The following is a 23,632-nucleotide window of genomic DNA, read 5'->3' as shown; positions in this document are numbered from 1 at the left end:
CCGGCCATTAACATAATCACAGAAACCGAAGCAGCCAAACATCGGGCCTGTACACTGCAGAAACCGACCAAAGCCCTGTCTGTCAAAGAAGCCGCCACTCACAAAACGCCCCAACCCTCCACCAACATCATCACTCAGGATATCAACAAAACATACTCAAGCACCTTACCACCGACCAAGAGATTGTAAGTTTCCCTGCCGACAATACCTCAGGCAGACAGATCGCACATTCAGTTTAAGATATTTAAGAAATGAAGAAAAATCACAAATCAGCAACTTTCCATCATGCCAAAGACCCAGCCCAATTCTGCATAATTTTTTACGCTCTCAATCTACTACCACTCTCTAAACAGTCTTAAGTATACAGTTACATTACAAGTACGAAAGAACTGTCCAGACAGTCGACACGTACTACTTATGAGTTCAAGAAAGCTTTCGATCGCCTTCTCATGAAACATGCAAAACTTATCATTCTTGGCTTGCCTAACACCAGATCCTCTGACAGACGACCACCCGTCTTTCTGGCTGCAGACTTGACACTGGACCACCCTCATCAGTCAGTTACTTGATGTCATGATCAGTTGAACCTGTTAGTCCTTGTCTTCCAGTTGATTCCTCCATTTCAACAGGACCAGGCTGTACGTAAGTATCAACTGCAATAAACAAGAGGCTCAACGGCTGAGCAGCGGAACGTGAATATAACAGATGTGCATAGCCAAAACTTAAAAAAATACATGTACAATGTCATGTCAAGTATGTCAAGTACCAATATATTAAGCCTTGGATATACATATGGATAACAATGCCAGCAAACAACCTGCTTTTACAAAACAATACAAACAATGCTCACCTTGTCACAAATGATACAGACATCAAGTCGTTGTAGAGATTGTAGAAATACAGTTTCGGAATGTCTTCCTTTCACGCGTCCTATGTTGCACAAAGAAAGATAACTTGTATTAGAACATTTAATTCCAATGACCAGAGCTTTATATACACATATAGTTTACCTGATTACCGAACAAAATCTGTGGTTGCAGAGTAGTAAAAAAAAATTAACACGCCGTGAAACAGACGATGCTTGAATATTCTAGAGGTGGCTACTTTCACAGTACGGTACAATACCTTGTCAAATGTCTGGGAAATACCTTATGTCCATTGGGTCATTGCAGAGATGATTAACATTCTCTAGAAACTGATCAAGACTTCCAAGGAAACCCACTTCAAGAGGCACCAAGACGCCTTCCGGCAGGACCACTAGTACCGTCTCCTGGATGTGAAGCAGTCAGTGACGGTGGCGCCCGGCACTTCCCCTGCCCACCTTTCCCTTAGCACATCCAGACATTACTGTAGAAAATACGATAGAAGAAACAGACATGTATCAGCTGTCTTACGACTGTTGTAAGAAACACAAAGTCTGAACGGCTGCCCAACTCATAACAAGAAAGACTTTGTACTAAACATTGTTCAAGTCAATAAATTGAAACTGTGAACTTAGCACTTGCCAACGGCACTTGCCAACGCCAGACTGAAGTGAAATTTAAAATCTGAGCTGTGTTGGTAATCAACACAGCCATTACTGCCACCCAAAGCCTGCTATCAGAATGGAATATACCTTGTCTGGGAAAGGTCTTGCCGCCGGTTTGCCGTTTTGACCACTGCGGGACTTTCCCTAGACTTTTCCCCGGACCTTGTGAAGCTCCCGTTATGGTGACGCCCGGCACATCCCTTCGGAAGGTTTCAGCGTAGACGTTCCGGTAGAGGCCTCTGGTAGGCATCAGCTGCCTCACCACGCTGCACCAAACAGGTCGTAAAACAGCAAGTGGTAGTTAATGTGACATACAATTAGAACTGGATATTTCTGACCAAAAAATTAAAGGAACTACAACACAACACTAATGCTGAGCAGAGAGCAGAGTCACCATTTGTTACAACGTTGCGGGCCTCCTTTAACAGTAGAGGAGCCCAGAGATTCTCTTGACATCTTCCCGGACCGCGGACATTGTCGTGAAGAACGGTGACGCTTGGCGCATCAAATTCAGTAGCCCTTGCCTCCATGGCCCGAGCCCAGACATTTCATTGACGTTGCGGGATCGGAAAAAGATACCAACGTGCATCATTTGCCTCACCACTGCAACAACAACACAAAAGGCTCAACGGTTGTACAACAGCACTGGGAACGTGACATACAATACGATATAGACACCTGTGCTAAGATACTATCAACTAGCCAACTTTACCAACCTATACGTAGACTAATTCTACGCAACAAATTTCCAACGCCGGCAACGGGAAATGGGGATGTTACATACAATCAGAATTGGACATCTCAGAATTGGACAGCTCGAATTAAACAGCAATCCGTTGATAGATTCTACCAACACAGCAAATGCTAATATAAGCGGAGCCAGCTGTTGGTCTCACGTTTAGAACGCAGCATCTCTCTGGACATTGTCGTGAAGAACACAATGTGGATTTCTCCTTCTCCCTTCCCCAGCTCCTCGCTTCAATTGTCGGTGACAGACATTCCGGCTTATGGTGCGAGCCCGCAGGAAAACACGTCTACGGTCTTGCTTGGTTGAATAATCGACCGTCAATGACAAGACAAAAGCCTTGTGAGACAGACAAAGGTGTTCCCAACGCAGGTGCAAAAATTACAACTGATCTGCCATTGGTCAAGCAATCAATTAACAGCAGGTGTCAGGGCTGATGCATAGTTGCTTTGCGATTGGTCCGTGAAGAGAATCCTGGCCTATCATTGGTCATAAAAATGCACTTCGACCATTGGCTACCTCTGCTGATGAGATTGCAAGGAAGTAATCCGGCCCACAGTGGCCCACCTGTGATTGTGATTTATAACAGTACTGCAACTTATCGGCGTTATGACGGTGTCGCGGAAAAACTGAACTGAATGCAAGATTTTAGGTTATGGTCGGGAAGCAAGGAATCTAAAGAGCAGTTTTTCTACGGCAACGATAAATGTCTGGACTCTCAGGCAGTTTTAATAAGGCATGCGGATTGGCCAGTCGAGCAGTGATATGCCCGTAACTTTTGATGTAGCTACTAACGTTAGTATCTGTTTTCAACAAACTGCAGCCAAACTGCAGCTGAAAATCAGCCTAAGACTCTGTTTGGTTCCATGCCTAGGATGGGTACTACATCTTCTGTAGTTGCCGCTGACTCATTCTTTTTCTTACTGAATAATGATAACAAGCGAAAGGAATAAGCCAGAGAGAGAGTGGTACCAAAGCTAGAAAAAGGCAAGACAAAGTTTATATTGCATAGCACTTCTAAATAGATACAATGTAAGTACATCAAAAACCTGTACTCTCGCCTGAAAGGGAAAGTGAAGGGCCCAGGCTGGGAAAGTGATCCCTTCCCGTTTGGAAGAGGAGTGTTCCAAGGAGACAACTTGTCACCCATCATCTTCCTAACAGTGTTCCAGCCTATCCTACAGCATCTCAAGGGAGTAGAGCAGCAACACGGCTACAACCTTAATGACAAGTACTACATCACACTCCCATTCGCAGACGACTTTTGCCTCATAACCACAAACAAAAGACAGCATCAGAAGCTCATAACACAAATCTCTTCTAACACAAAGTCGATGAACCTACAACTGAAACCGCGTAAGTGCAAATCTATGTCCATTGTGAGTGGGAAGCCATCGGACATCAGCTTTACGATTGACGGGGACCCTGTAAAAACAACCAAAGATGCACCGGAGAAGTTCTTAGGTGGCTACATAACCTTCCTGAGTAAAACAAAAGAAACCTATGACATTCTAGCAAAGGCAATAGAAACAACTATTGAAAATATAAACAAATCAGCGATAAGGAACGAATACAAGCTCAGGGTATACATGGAGTATGCCTTCCCATCTTGGAGGTACATGCTGATGGTGCACGACCTGACAGACACCCAGCTACAAAAACTTGATTCCATCCACACAAAGGCGATCAAAACATGGCTCAGAATGCAACCTAGTGCCACAAATGCCATCCTGTACAACACAAGGGGTCTCAACTTCAAAAGCATCTCAGACTTGTACCTAGAAGCCCACGCTCTGGCCTACAGTAGGTCAGTACTCAAAGCCGATGAGAAGGTAAAACACGCTTTGCAAGCCAAACTGGACCGCGAATCGCAGTGGACAAGGAAAATGCAGAAACGGGGTATTGGAAAGTGTCACACCATCCACCAACAAGCCATCCATGCAGCAAAGGAGTCAGAATGGACATCAGTACGTAAACATGTCAAACAACAAGTCACCGATATGCGTCACGACGTCTGGAGTGAACATCAGGAAAACCTTCTACAGCAAGGGCAGATGCTACAACTGCTTGAGGAAGAAAAATGTGACCTGACATGGCGGTCCGCTATGTACAACCTGCCGAGGGGTATCCTCAGTTTCGCTGTGCGTGCCTCCATCGACGCCCTCCCAACACTCTGTAACCTGACCACTTGGGGAAAACGTAACACTGACAAATGTAAACTGTGTGGCAATCGGGAAACACTCCACCACGTTCTGAACCACTGTGGTGTCGCTCTCCAACAAGGACGATACACATTCAGACACAACTCGGTATTAAAGCACATAACAGACACCATCAAAGAGTCCATTGACCCCTCTCGGATCAACGCCACCATCTATGCGGACATACAAGGTTACACAAGTAACGGAGGTACTATCCCGGTCCATACAATACCCACTACCCAGAAACCAGACCTGGTCATCTATTTGCCAGAACAGAAGACCCTCCACACCTACGAACTGACTGTACCGTTTGAAAAGAACATCAAAGCAAGTCATGACCGAAAGGTGAATAAATACAGCGCCCTAGCAGCAGATTTAAAAACTGCAGGCATTTCCGCTACACTAACCTGCTTTGAGGTCGGATCAAGGGGACTCGTCACGCCAGAGAACAAGACCAGGCTTAGAACACTGTTCAAAATAGTTAAAGTTAAACCACCGAAGACTCTGTTTACTGATATAAGCCGCATTGCCTTGTTGTCGTCATACGCTATTTGGAACTCACGCCACGAACCGTATTGGGAGTCAGAAACGCTATTGTAGAAACCCACAAGGCTGAGAAATGTAGAGCATTTATATGACATTATTGACGACTGAAATGTTGTGATTTTAAGTCAAATTTAGACAAATTAAAACCGAACTAAACTGAATACAATGTTTTTAAAGTAATGATAAGCAATACCCACAATGTGCAATACTATTTATGTTATGTCCTATGTCTTATGTCCCCCTGCATGTATGGCCAGCAATGACCATCGTGTCCTGGGCTCTGTGTACCTTTCTTTACTATGAATAAAGAATGATTTTACTACTAAAAGGCAAACACTATAGAAGACTACTGACTTGTTAGTCCAATCGCACACCACTCGTAAACTACAGCCAATGATGCTTGTGGATGAATGAATGAAGACCTTTATTGCACGATGAGTGATCAATCACAGACCAGTAGTCATTTTGAGCTGTGTAGGGCATGCCTTTGTTCGTCTTCCTCAGACCATTGTCATTCATTGCTTCGAATATGCGAGACTGTAACCCTTTCTTCTCACGGACTCCATCCGATCGTAAGGCATTGTCGCGATAGCCAACCCTGTGTGGGAGGATGACGGACTCGCACCATAAGCAGAAATATCTTCACGGGCAAGAGACGTAAGGGTTGCCAAAGGGAACATGAGACGTCATTTTGATCCTCCAAAAGAATTAATTACAAAGATAGCAAAAGGTCTGTCTCGTCCTAGTTTATTTTTAATTTCAATTTCTGGCAGTTCGATGAAGCCGAGAAGGGGGCGCCTCTCAACATCTTCGTATATTAAGTCCTAAACTTCAGAAAAGACTGTTTTCCAATAGATTATGCATCAATGAATAAATAATCAGCCGACTTTTTGCATAATTTCACCAGTGGTGAAATACGCAACGTGTGTTTTTACAGCAATATGACACTCACTAAACCCAAAACAGACCCTATAGCTGCACATACACTTCCTTCATCATGCATATTTTCGACATAGATGAGGGGCGATGTTCACACAAAGAAGGCCAATTGTTCACAATATATAAAAATAGCAGAACAGGCGTAACATTCATCAAACCTGAAATAGCAGAAAGCAAAAATTTACCAGAACCCATAAACTGCATTTTTCACTCTGCCGCGAGAGGTCGCCACTGCACAAGTAACTGCAAATGCATGTCGATCGGCTCAACCAGATGTTTTCAGGGCAACTCAGTTGCTAAACCAAGCGGGTGCTTCAAACTTCGCTAGACATAACAAATGCTACTTTGCTGGACCCAATGGAGTGTAGTGGATGTAACGGTTATCCGTGTTTCCAGTGGCAAAAGAAGTCGTTCGTTAACGTTAATGTTGAATTCGAGTTCGTATGTGCTTTCCGGTCGACGGGGCAATGTCCTCTGATATAGAGACATGCTCTCCAGACCTCTGAATATGATCTGCATTACGTAACTGTCAGCCCGTAATGTTTTGCCCATAACTGACTTCGGACGTCCCAAGACGTCATGATCAGACGTCCCTATACGTCCCACCTTTGCTTGTTCTCGCGAGACGTAACGAGAGTTCGGACGTCCCGAGACTTCGCATGCATATTCCAGTTCCAGCCGAACGCTGCAAGGTCAGAAAGGAAATATCATTAGTAGCAAATATTTTGTCGAGTCTTTGATTATTTCGGTCCAGAATGATGCAGTGTGATCAAGAGAATGTTCAGAAAGGGGTAATTGAACATGGCTCACCGAAGAACAGTTGTGATGTTGATGTAGAAGAAGGGGATTCAAAAGCAGAAGATGGCGAACTGCAGCCGAAAGCATTTGACAATGGAGCCTTGAGCCAGGCAGACTGTCTGAAGTTCCGAGACAACTTGTTTGAGGTTATTGAAGAACTCCGGATTCGCAGGGTGACCGATGCTGAGAATGAAGAGAGAATCAACCAACTTGTTAAAGAAAAACATCAGCTGGAAAGGACAAGAGAGGAAGAGGCTGGAGCTACTGCGGAATCAGAGAAGAAACATAGCCAAGAGATTACAGATCTACACAGACAGTATAAAGAGCAAATACAACAGGCAGAAGATAGCAAGAAGAAGAGTGGCCTGGATCTTGAGACCAGTGAGAGGGAGATGAAAGCATTGAAGGAAGAGGTCCAGACCTTACACATGTGCAAGTACAGTCTTGAGCAGAAGGTAAAGGAACAGGAGAGGCAGCTGAAACTCCAGGCCTGTGCTAAAGACTCACACCTGTCCCAGGTGACAGAGATGGAACAGAAGTGCAGCTCTCTGTTTCTTCAGTGCAGGCAGCTCACAGAGACACATGACAGGCTGGAGAAGTCAGTGAAAGAAGCAATCAGGATAAACAAGAAGCTGAACTCTGTAAACAATCACCAGACCTGTCTACTCAAGATAAGTGACACAGCACTGGAGGCTCAGAAGAAAGAAGTGCAACTTTTGAAAGTCCAAGGGCACTGCAGACTGAACAACTCAGATGTCACTTCAAGTGATGAGCTGAATAGCCTTCACATGCTGCAACAGGAACTTAGCATACAACAAGACTTGAGTAAGCAGCTTCAGCTACAGCTAGAGGAAATAAGAAAGGAGAAGACAGAGGCCGTGTCTTCCCTTCAAGAGTGCCAGGGCTTGGTAGACAGGCATGTTGAGACATGCAGCCTTCTCAAACAGAAGCTTGTGGTGGTGGAGTTAGAGCTACAGAATCTCAAAACTGACTATGAAGGGCTAAAAAAATCATTTGATAAGCAGGCACAGGAGTTACAAAACATAAAAGATGTCCACAAGGATGCTTTTGAAAAGTGGGGGAAAGAGGAAGCTTCGTTACAAAGCAGACTGAAGACATTACAGGACGACTACGAGAACTTGGAAAAGGCCCATAACAACCTTGAGGAGCTCAACACGTCATGGGCCAAGAAAAACATCAAGATGACAGAAGAAATCAACTCCCTGACAAACATCAAGACACTTGCAACAAAATACATACAGGCTGAGACTGCATCAGTGTATTCTCAAACTGAATTTTCTTCAACAGATAGTTATGCACAGACAGACCAACAGCAGGATTGTTTTGTCAGCAAGACTGATAAGCCAAAGAACATTGAATCAAACCATACGCTCCCTATTGTCACAAGCATTGCTCCTATGGAATTGGATGATGGCAGTGAGTCTATGGATACTTCACTAGCTCAAGATAAACCATCTGAAGGACAAAGGGAGGACAAGAAACATGTCGGAAACAGCAATGCACAACCGTGTATGGAGACTGATCTGACTGATGAAGAGAATTGCAAAGAGGAACTACCAGCTGACAGTGACAAACATAGGCCAGTTTTGGAGTCAGATAAAGGCTCTAGTCCACCACGGATGAGACAGACATCAACATCAACATGTCAGAAAACTGATCACCTTGAAGCCAAGAAATCCACAAAGCCAACCCAAGGAAGTAAACTGAATGAAGAGTTTGAAAGGATTGATAAAGTGTTCCAGGAAGCACAAGATGGTGACAGTGCCACATCTTGCCCACAGAATGGCACAATTCAAAAGGGATCTTCAGTGGACAAGGATCAAAGCAGCTCAACAGTAGCGCCTGTGGTTGTGCCCAGTGATGTCAGTGGTGCTGAACTGCCATCCAATAGTTCTGCTGGTGGTGTAGCTGATAATTGCCAACCCACCTCCCAAGGGAACAATGGAGAAATTGCAGGCCAGTACCGGTACAAATTTGTCAGCCTTCAGGAAGCTGTGCCTGTTGTGCAGAAACCACAGTCCTCTGGTGCTGTGCAGTTATCCCAGGAGACAGGGATAACAGGAAATCAGCAGGGACAGGCTGATAGGAATGAGTGGGAAGAACTGGCCAAAGGTTTTGGAGTTCAGCCCTGATGTCAGATATCCCTGAAAGGTGCCAAATCCCACAGAATTTGAGGACTGCTAATTTACTATAGATCTGTAACCTTCATATCTGACATCCACCAAGTTCCAGTATTGCTTCATATCAGGAAAGTGTTAACTTGCTTGTTTATAAACAGCATCATTACTCATACTTGGGGTACCTACTGGCTGGCAAAATACACCAGATGATTATACTTGTTTGAGATGAGTACATCAAATCAGTCCAGGTTGATACGTTCCTTGACTGTTTCTGTTGATGAATGGTTCTAAAATGTTAAATGTGTATTATCAGCAATGTATATTGTCTACAGTGTGTATCATCAACAATATGTATTATCAACAATGTGTATTATCAACAATGTGTATTATCAACAAAGTGTATTATCAACAATGTACATGTAAGTGTAAAGCAAACAGTCTGATACATGTAAAAATGTTTGTTGAACTTGTGTGCAGCCTTGTTGGCTCTGATCCCACAGTTTCTACTGTTATTTACCAACATTTCTGGTCTGGCATTTTGAAGAGAGGTTTGGCAGGTAAAGATATAGTTTGAAGCTATGACATTCATGTTTGATATATTAAAGTTGAAATAAAAGAAGGAGGTTGATATTATTCTGTTGGTTTTTATATCAATGCCCCAAAGGTACTATAGGATGTATGATAAAGCATTAATCTGTTCTCCATTTGATATACATGCAATTCTGATGTAAAAGTGAAAACTATCTTGATAATTCCACAAAACGTTATTCAAGTACAAAGGTCAAGGCTGATTCCTATGAATTCCGTGAGTACCGAGCACGTTTACTGACCGACCATACTGTACTGACCATCAATATCTAAGGTACTTTATAATCATGAGGTCCCTAGGGCATTGATTCATTAGAAGCTCAGTTCAGTTCAGTTCAAGTAGAAGCTACACAATCTGTAATTATCCAAGAACAATTTCATTGGCCAATTTGGCCTTCCACTTAAATGTCAAGGTCAGTTCTACCACTGTGGTTTCCAATTCATTTGCAAATCTACTTGACATTCAAGAAGGACACCCTGGTCTTCTTTAATAGCTTAAAGCAGTTTAGTTGAAAATATAACATCAAGTAGATGTAGGGTGACTTCACTCTTCGCATAGGCAGAAGGTATTCATACTATGTAGTAAAACTTGCAACGTACTATTTTAGAGAAAATATGCCACTACCCCCTTTCATGATGTGGGCCGTCCCATCGAAAGGAAATTTAGCCACGATACCCCCCAAAGTAAATCGAATCTCCCAATTGTATTATTCTCGCGAGAGTTCACACAAGGTGACCCAAGATGGCGGACAGGTGGTGCCACGGATCGATCTCGGACTGACAAAATTGCTAGGACGTCGCGGCCCGCAGCGTAACCATGCAGCCACCGCCGAGAAAGGTACGTTCTTCCGTCCGCCAAGCTAATTAAAGACGTTCGGAAGGGCTGGCAAGTAGCCACGATTAGCTCACGGGCGATTTCGGTGGGCGTTTCAGTCCTCCGGACATAACCTCTCTTGCCCTGCCCAGTAAATATTGTTCTGTGAGAGGCGCGAGCACGATCAAAAGGAACTAGTCTATTGATGATTTGAAACACGTAAATGTCAGCAAACGGTGAGATAAGTGTGTAAGTTCCCCAGGTGGTAAACAATTTTGCCATGCGTGAACGAAACCGTTACGGTAACGTTAGCGGTACAGTAGCTGCTGATGGTGAAAGTGATACGTTGGCTACAGAAAATGACTTTTTCCTGTACGTGTAATTGAAAAGGTCAGTAGGAACAGAGTATCATGGAATACCACTTATGCTTACTGACCTCATAAATGTTTTAGAGAATACTCAATATCCAAGAGAGGCTCAATTCCGCTTGCCAGCAATCTCTACTTTCCCGAACCGCTAGAGTTAATATTCGGTACCGGACGAGCCTGACCGGACAGATGCAACCTTGCATATGAATTGTGTCAAGGGTGCTGATGCTTATTGGCAATGACAACTAAAAATATTAATGACAAAAAGACAAAAGTAGCTTCAATGTAAGACTGGACAAAGGAATGTATTGTACCTTTGCAAAATGCATTTACTAGTAATTTCCTTATGAGCATAGACCCATAGAAACAATAACGATTTTTTAGAATCTCTACTTGATACAATGTGCCACTGAAAATGTGGCAGAAAAAGGATGTGCTCATTTAGTAGCTGTTATTGCCTTCACCATTTGACCTTCAAATGTCAGCATTTCTCAGTTGCAATGCAGCAAACCAGTACAGCATTCAATTCTGTTTGCTCTGTGGTTATTTATGACAAATGTGCTGCTGTCTGCATCATGAAATTGCATCACAGCTTTGCTAGCAAAACCCCTCCTTCAGCACATAGAGCAATCAATTGCTCTCTCATCCATTGAGCTGACATCCTGCCAGTGCTGATAGCCATATTACAAATTAATGAATGCAAATGTTCTGCTCAGACATCGCTCTTCCTTGTTCCTATGAGGTCATTTGTTCCTAGTAGGTCATTTGACTTGGTGAAAGGCGGCACTGATTTGTTCAGGCATGGTCCACACTGGCAGCAGGAGTTTCAAACAGGAAATGAGTTCTTGGGAAGTAAATGCTGATGGTTGGAAATGGGACTTCAAAGGTCTATTTTGAGAACAGAAGGATACCAGTACATGCATCATGATGTTGCATCCACAATGTGTATACAGTATAGAACATACCCACCAGCACGTTGTAAACAGAAACAGTTTATCATTTAGATATGATGTACATTACTGTAGCTATCTCTTTACTCAAAGTCCTATGTGTAATTTATTGGCACAAAGCCTATCATAGGAGAACAGTTTGAGACTGGCCCTTTTAAAAATTGAAATATGCACTTCATATTTTCTATATTGATGATCATGAATTGTACATATTGTTAATTTCTTTGTCCAAGATTGTACTGGGAAGCATTGCAGCTGCTGAATGATTTTAGTCTAACAATCTGGGATAGGCTCAGTTTCAATAATTGTACTAATCGTACAGCCATAGATACCATGGAAGTGTGACCCTACCATCTGCTAACACTGATCATATCATTATCCAAAATATAATATCAGACATGCATTTGATTATATCATCAGTTGATTGCCATTGTTGCATCATTTTCCGTGAGATAGCTCACAGTCTTCTGTAACATCAGTTTATTCAATTTGATATTGATGTCAATTTAAAGATAGCACTATTACATTATCTCTATGTATATAATCAAACATGAGCAGTTAATGTCACCAAGGTTTTGTCAGCGTATGTTCAAGGCCCCATTGTCGATTCAATTTTGTAGATAATTGTCATCAATAAGTCAATAAAAATCTATTATGTATCAGTGTGAATAAGATTGCTGATCCATAAACATATTACTAGAATAAGTTTCAGTGAAACAAAATTATCTTCCATCACATTATGTTGCAATGTCAGTATGATTGCTAGTACCCTTTTCTTGAATATATCATGGCCTATCTTTATTTAATAATCATAGTAATATCCAATCAAACTATAAACCTTACAAGAATGATTTTCTGGTGCTAGGTGCCATGGTAAAAGCATGGTCCTCAGAGTAAGTTCCTGAATTGATTCTTTTGAAACTGTCACAGCTTTCAGAGCATGGCAGCCCAAGATATCTTTGCAATCTTTGCAATCGGCTATCTTGATTGTGAGCTCTTTCTAGATATTCTCTATCAAGATAAATATTGTCCGATAACATCACATTTGCCAATATACATGTATGCAGTACTGGGTTGGAGTGAGTCAGGTGCAGACAGTTATCAGAAATACCTATCCACACAACTCCTATTCCACCTGCCCTAACCTGCACCTGTACATAGGTCACCAGGTATTTTGAGCCTTGACTCAGAAGCATACTCCAGACACAGCAGCTCAGACTGATATGGCTCAGTGGTAATGTATAGGCCAGTAGCTATCTGGTGACCTAACTGGTGCCTGTTCATACAACAATACAGGTAGAAATGAGCCAAGGCTTTTGTGTGTAAGACAGAAGGTATATTGCCTCACCTTTATGGCAATGTTGCTTACATCAACAATGATACAAAATTAAGTGTGATAAATAATGATGTTATTGCTCAAACAATGAACAGATAGATCTGCACCTTTGTGAGTAATATTGTGTTCAACCAAATCTTGCTGTAATGTTTTACCTTTCTATTTGCTGTTAAGAAGTATGTGTATACGTAGTTAGATTTACCTTTACAATGTATGGATATATGTTTTTGGTATACGATTTGCACTCTATTTCCTTGCAGCTACATGTATAATCCTATCTTCTGTTGTCTATGATATACATGCAACATGATCACTCAGACTATTTCTTTGTAGCTAAAATCCTATCTTCTGTTCAACACTGTGTTGACCACAGGTTAAGATTAGCCAGCAGTTGAAGACAGTACACTCTGAACACATCTCCAAACTACAGGCCAAACACGAGACAGAGTGTAACCTTCTTGAAGACATAAGGTAAGACGATGTAAAAAAGGTACTCTGTGTCTTAAGCCTTCTATGTCATTAATGATTACGGCATTAATATTATGGTACAAGGCAAAATGAGAATATTAGAAATGTATTTAGTATAAGATATGTCAGCAATATGCTCACTTTATGCACTTAACTATCAATGAAAATTACTTTGTGGTGTAATGTACTTTGATTGTACACCTGATCATATTCTTTGTACATCGCACCTACTTAAGTATACTGTATGGTTTCCAGACAAAAGTTGTTTTGTTTTTGAAAGCTGGCCTTTGATGTCAATATTTACCTACTGTTAGTGAGAGCTAAGTTACACTCTCACTAAAAACTTTCACTGCAAGTACTGTGTTTGTTAGAAAACTGTTTTTTTCTTCTTCTCTACTTTAGGACATTTGGAAGCAAGTTGTCAGCTCTAGAGAAAGACTATGGCCAAGTGAGTTACAAATTTTCTATGGTTTGAGAAATGTGTGTGAAAGGTATGGAAACCAGGCTAAGTAGACAGTAAGGTCACACGGGTTATGTTAATGTTGGCTTAAGCTTTGTTTGACTAGAACGGGTTGGGTAGGTGTGTAGTACTAGTAGGTGCTTTGTTTCGACTTCTGTTGCATGTATGCAAAATGACTTGAGGCAAGTGGAAGAGGTTAGTCACCCCTGTAACTATATATAGTCTGAACAAAAAATGACAATAGCTGAAAAACTCTCTAGCTGAAGAGTAGAGGCCAATGATTCTTAAAACAAATATATTCCTGTATGCTTGAGGCCAGAGTGAGTTTTGTCTACTGATGAAAAATAAGACTTCTTGTGGAAGATTTTAAAAGTTCACCCATGTCCTAAGAAGGCTTGAGTTCATTGCCCCTGTATTATTCAATCCCCAATAAAATATTATTGGAAAGCACTCGTATGAATTCAAATAGTGAAAGGTCTATGCCCCTAGTTGCATACTTGACCAATAGGGCACATGGCACCATGTGATAGTCACCCCCTTTCAACACATTTAACTTCACATTACTCAATGCCATATTTAGCCACGAACAGCTTATTTAAAGCCTGTTTTAGAAATGTTTGCACACGGTAACCTGGATAACGACAGGCGTGGTGTTTGCTAGAAGGTTATCATAATATCAGTCAGCTGGTTTTAGCTCACGTGATGTTTGAATAACATCAATAACAGTTGTCAGTTTCTGAGACACAACTTAGCTATTCATGAATATTTCAAAGGGCAAACTGAAATGACGAAATGCTCTGAGGGTTGGGGTAAGGGCTGTTAGGTTGATGTCAGTATATGGTATTGAATGTATAGCAAGATTTGAAATTATTTATGTTTTCTGTAATATATAATATTGTGGAAAATACCAAGTATTCTTTTAGGTATCGAATTTCAAAAAAGTTTATTTTTTTATTTTTTGTGCAACCTTGTACATGTACATTGATTTGTCTGGAGATGGCAGGTTGCACTTTCAAGCCTAGAATATATGTGCCTTTATTACCACAATATTCTAAGCTACATGATGTATTGTAGACTAAGTTTATTACGATGAAGGAAATGAAAGATACATGTATATGTAAAGTATCATCAAAGTATTTAAGAATCTAACCAATGGTAATCGTGATTTCATACTTGGCTGAGTCTGTACGAGGTAATTTTCAATATAGACGAGGAAACATATTACCAGTCATGCACTAGCTCAGATCCCAGCTGTGCGTTCAGTTCCCCATCTACAGATTATTTTCTGCCAGGCGCCAGTATATCCCACATGATGAATAGTCTTTCCATGCCATCACACTACAAATTATGCCCACAATGTGGCTGAATGGTTTCTCTGGCAGTAGATTAATAGCCCAGCAAGGTGACACGTCCCCTAACCAGCAAAACTGGCGCTGAAAATTTAATGATGGCAATGTTATAGACTGTGCTGCTTTCCAATGTAGGCGCTGGGAAATTCAATCTTGGTTTCCCTGCTGTTGGTGTAATGGCTTTAGACTCTAAAAGCATCATGATCTGGTAGTAAGGGCCTGACTCCCTTGCTTTTTGATGGGTACTTGAAGAGTTGGATGGGTTTTTACTTCACTTTATTCAAGTGTGAATTGAATCAAATTATGTATTCAAGTATTGGCCTTAATTTATTGTTTGTTTGTAATATTTATTTCTGCAGTTTATACTATGTCATGGCCCATTGGAGGCAAGACACAATAAAGTTCATTCATTTTACACCATAGCAAAACATGTTATAAAATATTGTATAAAAACTGTGTGATTCTTATTTAGTTATTCCCTGTTTCATTTTCTCATTTATCAGATTCAAAAATAATTTACATTGTACGGAATAATACTTCATTTAGATAAATTTCCAAGGGCTCCTATCCTAAACATGCTCCCTGGAGATAACATGAGTGAGATAAACTGATGAGGTCAACAGCTTGCTAAGTCACTACATCGTCACTGCAACACCTTATGCCATCACTACATTGTACATCCCTTTAATAGGATTTTATTCATATGGCACAAAATAAGTGGTTTTCATGGATGAAATATATGCAGCTTAGATGGCTTGAGTGCTTGTATGAAATAGCTGACTTATAGACAACACATCATCTATTTTGAGCCTGAACCACTAAAGAAGCCACATCAGCAAAACTGGTTTAAAGTGGGCATTATGCAGCCCGGCTGTCTTAATGAGGGATGACTGTGGTGAAAAAGATGTTGGTAGGCTTAGGGGGATTAGTCCACTCCATATATGTAGACAATACGCAATGTGTTAGTCTTAGCTGTGATGGGAGCTGAAGCATTAGATTGTGGCCAGCATACTTGGGTATGTATGGGTTACCCTACTCTTATCAAATTTTACATGCTGTAAGTGTGACTAGGATGCCTCTCACATTGGGCTGATGGCTGATAGTATCTGACAAGGTGACAAATGCATGAAAGGACTTTAAAACTGTCCTTTGGTTTCCCCAGTAGAAATCCTGTCAGAACTATTTGTTGAACGCATCATTTCAATTCGTGATGCGCTGCTTTAAATGTGACTGGGATTCTTTAATGTGGGACTTTCGGCTCAATGATCCACAAGATGAAAAATTATTTAGACATCTTTATGCTTGTAAATTTTAAAACTGTTCTTTGGGTTCCCCTGCGGATGTGTGCTCACATCACAGCAGTTTGTAACTCATCGCTTTAGACATGGCTGGAATTCTTAAACATGTTGTTGATGGCTTTAAACGCCCCACAACATGATAAACGTATAAATGTCTTAGAAATGTTGAAACTGTCTTTTGGTTTTCCCAGTAGAATTTCTTGTCAGATTTAACTTTGTGACACAATGACAGCCTAATAACCTGCAAGATGACAAATGCATTATGATAAGACTACATGTTAATTAAGACTAATAATAAAGCTATGACTTATGCTTGCAAACTGCTTTTAAATTTTTCTGTGCAATTTCCTGTCAGTTGTGATCACTTCACATTGATTTTTGAAACACTGCTTCACGGCCTAATGATACACAAGATGACAAATGTACAAGATTATATCTCATGCTTGCTAACCTAAGAAGTATTCCTTGTTCTCCTCCCACTAGAATTTCCTGTCAGACTTGAAACCACAGCAAATCTATTCGTCCTTTGAATGTGGTTTGATTGCTTTCCCCTCACTTTGTCTCCTTCATCAGACCTGTCCCAGGATGAGAGCTGGGGGCTCATTACCTCAGTAGGTATGGAGATTGAACACACAGGGCGGTGTACGTAATTACCCTGGATCCTTCCGCTTCAAAGCTGGAGACTTGAGTTGTTGAGAAGTTTCCTTGCCGTCTTGCCAACATTAATGCTCAGTTTGCGGTGTAAGGACACAGGAAGACTTGGGTCTGCAAATTGCAATCGATAGATGAACACTCAAAGAAAGAAATTTTGGAAGAGGGAAGAGCTTTCAATCACAATTCAAACCATGGTTAGCAAACGAAAGTAAACGAAAGTATTGAGCCAGTGGTCACTACGGAGGATGGTACTCAGGCTATTCAAAACGGTTATCTCAGGAGAAATTGGCGAATCCTCTTAAAAAAGGGCTTGTAAGTGGGAGGAGCTGTTTAAACAATCATATCGTCTTCGCATGGTCCGTTTTTCACAATTTGGTATAGGATTACTCTGTAGAGCCATATTCTGTCAATACTTTCACAACAATTCTGGATGTCATTTTATAGGTTGCTGTGATTCCACTGATTGTATCAACCCTCTTATTATTCTAGCAAAATGCCAGGTTTTGATTGCAACCCACAAGATGTATGTATAAAATACTATCTTTTCCTTTCATTACTTCCTGTACAGAGGTTTTGTTTTTAGTATGTTTGTTTGTTTGCTTGTGTGTCCATACATATTTAAAGGCAGTAAAGTGGCTAGCTCCCACGTGCTACATTTTGTAGGCGTGGTGACACTGACAGGAACTTAGTTCAAAGGTCCTAACATAGGTTATCTCATTTCCCCTCTACAATCTCCTGCTATATGTATGTCTTGTTAGGCCAGACGGAAAATTAATCAGACAGAATCCGAGAGGAATTCACAATAGTGAAAAAAACCCACAGAAATCCACAGAAACAAAATCTTTGATTTCTTCTTAGATGTAATATGTGCCAGCAAGCAAGTATAGATCACTCAAAATGCACACAGTGTTCTTAGAAATACTGTTCCTTGATGTGGAAACTGTACAAGTGCATAACATATTGCCACCAGGAGAGTTCCCTTAAGTGTATGACTTATTGCAATGCATCAAGATATGCTTTCAGGCGCTGCTGCAGTACATTTATTAATCTGTTACCTATTGTGGCCATCCCAGGGGTGGTACCGAAATGCAGCAGGTACGGTGAGGGAATCTTGTGTTTGCTGGGGTGGATGATAAAGTTTAACTCCGGCGGGTGTGTACGTGCTCAAGGTCTTAATGAGCACACTGACGTTTTTATGGGCAGGTTTGGTTTTTAGTACTAAGTAAGGGCTCCCTACCTTAATATGATTTTTTTTTGAATGGGAAAGATGCTTGATTTTTTGTGCATAAACATTTTTTTGCAACTGACAACTTAGTGACAAGTCATTAAAGGCAAATGACAAAAATGTTACATAAGTAATAATCAACAAAACCAAAATAGATTTTTGGATTTTGATATACACCCACGTGTCCAACTTGGCTTCAAGTACTTATTTTGATTTCGTAAATGATTGTCAAACATGACATTTCACTGATACACTAACCGAAATGTAACCACTAAGAACCTGCTGTTATGGAAAGGAAACGGCTTCAGTTGTACACTTACACAATGTACATGTAAGCACATTAACCATTTTACTTAGGTACTCTTAAGTTTCATTTCTCCATTAAGCCAGTGAAAGATTGGTGGAGAAGGAAATGGAAAGACATCCTGGCCTGACTGAGTGATGTAGAACCCTGTTGTATGGCCCCAGGGTACTGTGTAATAGCTTTGGTGATAGAACTATTACACGCTTCACTGCCGCAGTGACCCAAAATATGCCCATTTGCCCCCTGGCTGATGTACATTTCCTATTCAGCACCTTGTTGAGGCTGACCTTTGCTTAGAATGTAATCTTAGTTTGTCAGCCTGATTTCTTATAGAATGGCATACATTTGCAAGTAAACCTGCATGATATGGTAACCTCGTGTTGTAAAAGACTTCATGATTAGTTACTTTATGCTCTTGTCGGGAATTACTGACAGTAATACAGTTTTGTAGTTGAGCGTACCAAAAGAAATGGCATATTTTATTCCAGCTAGCATCATGCAGTACTTGACCCACACCAATAGTTAATTTCCCATGTCAAGCACAAGTCTGTTTAATGGATAGCTCATTCCAGTAATGCTTTGAAGTGTTGCTTGTAAATAGCCTGGATGCCTTACATGAAGGCTCAGGTCTGCTACAGTAATTGCTCCCCTGTGACCATCCAAGCATTAGTTAACCCCACTTGCATGACATCCAAGCTTGTACATAGATGAGAAAAGTCCTTGGGTACAAATTACAGTGATCACTTTGCATCTGGAAAGACGTGCACTGGATATTTGGAATCACGAAAGTTCGGTACCTCAAAAGTTACATCAACATAATTAAGTATATCACGTTATAGGAAATATTGGATTGAATGTAGGAAATATTGCATGTAGTACATGTATAGGAAAAAATCATGATCTTTCAAAAGATACTTAAGCGTACATTAAGAGGCACCTGGCAGTCTGCCAATAAAACACCACATCTATGTGCAAGCACCTCTAATATATGATCCCAAGCAAGATTTGGGAGTAACAGAGGATAAACCAAACAAATCACAATGTGAGTGTGATCCAACACAAATTTTGAAATTGATGGTTGGAAAAATTGTTTTTTCCCATTCAGATTGACCAATGTTCTTCGAAGAGCTATTTCTAAGGCCTTTGATGCAGTATCTTTCCATCACTGTCTTCACCTTCTCTTTGTTGTCTAGCGGTAGGGTGTTAGGGTAGATTTAGCCTGTGTCAAAACTGGCCTGTGGTCAGACAGGGCATATCGATGTCTGTCTCCCTCAATCCCACATACCCAGCATTCAGCAGATACCTCCGACATCCCTCCCTGATTGCCCCTAGCAAATGTTTGCTTACTGGCAAATTCCTGTCTGCACGTATTAGTGGTGGCTTTGAGGGCGCCGTATGGATTACCCTTTCATGGTTAGAAGTAGATGAACTTTTACGTTGGAAACTTTCAGAGAGATTTTGGGGCTTGAAATAGATAAGCAAGATAATAACCTACTTATTTTTACTTGATGCTTGATCATCTATGCAAAATAACAAGATAATATTCCAGTAAATAATGAATTTAGAAGCCAAAATGAAATTTCATGCTCTAGTACTTCTTCTACAGTAATGGACAAATGAGGGAGTTTTGCCCAGCACCAATACAGTTTGTTGGTTGTGGGTCTGGTATTTAAAGAAAATAACACTGTACTGCAATACAAGCTCTTTACGATGAATTCGGGATAATACAAAGTGTGCTATTTGGAATTAAAGCGACCAATTACAATTTTCACAAACAGTTTACCTACAACACTTAATATTGAATAAGGGCAGTTTGGCTAGGATCAATGTTGAGTTAAAATAGCTTGCTGGACATATAAAAAGGCATGCAAATGCTCACAAGATGGTATTACAGACCTCGTGAAGTTGTAAGTGGGCTCCTCATCATGCTTTAAAGTACTATTGATAGGGTGGTACTGCAGAATGTACTTACATGTATAGTAGTGAATAGTGATGAAGAGGATGCTGAGCTAATGCCTCTATGTGATGCAAAACCTTGTCAAGTCTCACCCAGTAAAGACCATAACAATCAATAAAGCAATCAGTGAATTAAAAAAAAAAACAGTACTAATCACCAGGAAAACAGAAACATAGGAGGTAGTATTCCTTCTTGGGAAGCCTGTCCATCATTCTGTCACCATAGCAACAACAAAATTTCATCACTCATTCTGAAGCCCATTTTCACCTTGATATATTTCTCTAGGGAATGCTCACTGTCTATCTTTTATCATCCTGTAGCCATGACAATAACAAAATTCTTACCCTTTACATATATTTCAGCTATTTCCTCTAATCGTAGTTTTCATTGCTCCATTGCCATAGCAACAGCAAATTTCGATCTATCTACGGATCATCAGTCATGCTTGAAAGCCAATTCTCTTGCCTTCCCCTTTCCAATATTCCATGTAATGTTCAGCGCTCTGTTTCTATGGCAATGGCAGATTTCTATTGAATTCTGTCACTTGGGGACAACCTGATGTGCCTTTCCAATATCAGTATAAATTTCCCTCATGTACATCATCCCATTACCATGGGAACGACACTTTTGTATCGATTTGTGTCATTTGGGGACAGGCAAGGCTTGTATGGCCTGTCCTGCCTTCCCCTGGGAATATAATAGATGTATTAATGTGCCTGTAAATCAGTACAAATGTCCCAAATGTCCTTGCCAGAGGGGACAAACAGATTTGTGTTAACTGCTGTCCTTCCCGCATGACTAGTGGGGACAGGTAGAGTGGAACAAAGGGAATCAAATTACTGAAAAAATCATCTCGCACTGGTTTTCACAAGACTAGGTTATCGGTACATACAGGTTCAGGAAATTTTGTATATACAACAAATTGTGGAGCAAGCCAGAACAAACTATTGGCCGGAGTACACCCTATATGTTCTGGCCAGTGGTACATTAGACTATTTTTTTCCAGTCTGATGCAAGTCAGGTAATTGACAACATGTATAGGGGCATGGCACTGGTGCGTGTACAGTGCAGGCATTTTGAGCGCTGAAGTAGTTTTGCCCCTAACCTACAGTATGAGCAATGCATATCCCTAAATGACCTTGCTTGAGGGCAAAACAAATTTGCTTCAATTTCTTTTCCTTGTTACCCTGGGGACATTGTGATGCAAAAGGAAATTAATCTCTCCCTTCTTTACCTTTACAGAAGATTTAATTTGCCTGTCACCGACGCCGTTCTTATTAGTCAGTGTCAAGCTTTTTAATTAATCTGACTTCAAGTCTTTACAAAGAATAGTTAAGTCTGACTACATATAGAGTCATTCCCTGCAATTGTGTACATTCACAAACTTTGTTGGTGGTCTTTCACAGCACTAATTTCTCAGGCCTCTCTAGTTTTATTTGTTGGTTGTCAGACTTAAAAAGCATATTGCTTGAGGTAGACAGTCAGCAAGAAACAATCTGAGGGAAAGGTCTGTACCTTTCTTTACATACTTTCAGGGGTGAAATTCATTTACTTTTGTGGTGTTTTTATTTTGCAATGGGTGGGAAAGGGGTGTTTGTTACATTTTACGTTTCTCTAAATTCGCGGTTGAAAAAATTCTGTAGTACATTTGAAATGCATAATCTATTTCTAGGTGAATTCACAGTGGAAAGGTCACGGTAAAAACCTAGAAAATAAAGCAACCAAGAAATTTTTAAATCTCAGTACCAGGGACAGTGATGGCACTGTCAGTGTGAATGTCATTCAGCACCAGGGACAGGGATGACAGTGTCAGTGTGAATGTCATTCAGCACCAGGGACAGGGATGACAGTGTCAGTGTGAATGTCATTCAGCACCAGGGACAGGGATGACAGTGTCAGTGTGAATGTCATTCAGCACCAGAGACAGGGATGACAGTGTCAGTGTGAATGTCCCAGCCATGTCTCAGCATACTGTTTTCAAGTAGACCTCTGGAAACATTTTTACTTTAAATTGTCCAAGAACCAATGAAATATATTGGTGTCCATATACGTCTTCTATCTGTGAAGCAAATGAAGTTGTTGTGGCCTTGTGCAGACCTTGCTCTGCTGACCTGTCCTCCTCTCTAAAGCAGGAAGGTAATTGAATCATCCTCTGATGCACCACACTGTGATTTAATGGCAAGCTAGTCACAAGGGTACTGCATCTGGTTAAACCTAAGTGAATAATGGAATATAAAATGGCTGTCATTTGCTTCAAAGTCATCAGCAAATGTATGCTACATTTAGTATCACTATTAATAGTAGGGCATGGTTTCACAAGCATATATTTTGAGTGATAACTTCCATGGACATAATGCATGAATTGTTGAGGTCTCTGATGACCATATGTTTTGCTAGCATAATTTTTCATTCAGATTGCTGCGATTTTTGGATAGTCTTTTCAAACCAGCCAGTATTAGGATTAAAAATAGCTACATACACATGTACAGCTGGCAATTTACAGAAAAATTGAGATTACAGAAAAATATTCACAAACATTCATTCATATTGAAGCTTGATATGTATGTTTAGTCTTTCCTGAGGTGTTTCGTTTTTTTATTGTACCCAGGCCTTGATATCTTTCTTCTTGTAACATCATCCAGCACAATGGTGTTGGGAAGTGATTAATGGATTAGACACCATCCATTATTGATAACGTGCACAGTCTCCCACATGCAATCCTGACATGAGTCTGATCCAGTTTAAGGACTCGAGTGATGAATGTGATGTGCTAATTGAAGCGGGAGGGGGGCGAGCATGGGGAGAGCTTGTCTGTCAGATTAGGGTGAGATACATGGGTTAGAAGTTTCTTTTAGGTATGATGTTTATATATTCCATTGAATGATTAATGACAGCTGAAACCCTTTTGGAATGTCTGCAAATACAGTAGTCCCTTCTAGCTTTATGTATGGATGTTAGCAGAT

General features: G+C 40.8%; 2 protein-coding genes and 1 long non-coding RNA gene across 9 annotated transcripts in view; 2 read left to right on the top strand and 1 right to left on the bottom strand.

The window, feature by feature from the left end:
• Positions 1 to 2: 2 nt before the first annotated feature.
• On the bottom strand, positions 3 to 1,741 carry LOC118418859. Its single transcript, XR_004831544.1, has 4 exons — positions 1,616 to 1,741; positions 1,149 to 1,347; positions 851 to 930; positions 3 to 653 (listed from the first exon to the last, which is right to left on the bottom strand). It is a non-coding gene; the product is annotated as an uncharacterized LOC118418859 (long non-coding RNA).
• A 4,851-nt stretch (positions 1,742 to 6,592) lies between these two features.
• On the top strand, positions 6,593 to 9,435 carry LOC118418847 (protein MLP1-like). Its single transcript, XM_035824935.1, has 2 exons — positions 6,593 to 9,046; positions 9,109 to 9,435. Exon 1 carries the CDS (start codon positions 6,715 to 6,717, stop codon positions 8,908 to 8,910), a length of 2,196 nt encoding a protein of 731 aa, XP_035680828.1. The 5' UTR covers positions 6,593 to 6,714; the 3' UTR covers positions 8,911 to 9,046; positions 9,109 to 9,435.
• Positions 9,436 to 10,179: 744 nt separating this feature from the next.
• The window catches only part of LOC118418845 (F-BAR and double SH3 domains protein 2-like), a 32,814-nt gene continuing 19,361 nt past the window's right edge, over positions 10,180 to 23,632 (top strand). For all 7 annotated transcript variants that reach the window (XM_035824928.1, XM_035824934.1, XM_035824929.1 and 4 more), the window contains exons 1-3: positions 10,180 to 10,324; positions 13,328 to 13,425; positions 13,825 to 13,870. In XM_035824928.1, the coding sequence (XP_035680821.1) occupies positions 10,304 to 10,324; positions 13,328 to 13,425; positions 13,825 to 13,870 (165 nt within the window). In that variant the 5' untranslated portion in view covers positions 10,180 to 10,303. The remainder of the gene's footprint in view (positions 10,325 to 13,327; positions 13,426 to 13,824; positions 13,871 to 23,632) is intronic.

This window comes from Branchiostoma floridae, chromosome 7 (assembly GCF_000003815.2).
Source record: "Branchiostoma floridae strain S238N-H82 chromosome 7, Bfl_VNyyK, whole genome shotgun sequence".
Classification (NCBI taxonomy): Eukaryota; Metazoa; Chordata; class Leptocardii; order Amphioxiformes; family Branchiostomatidae; genus Branchiostoma; species Branchiostoma floridae.
The sequence above is the reverse complement of the archived record's forward strand: the minus strand, read 5'-3'. Positions and strand labels throughout refer to the sequence as shown.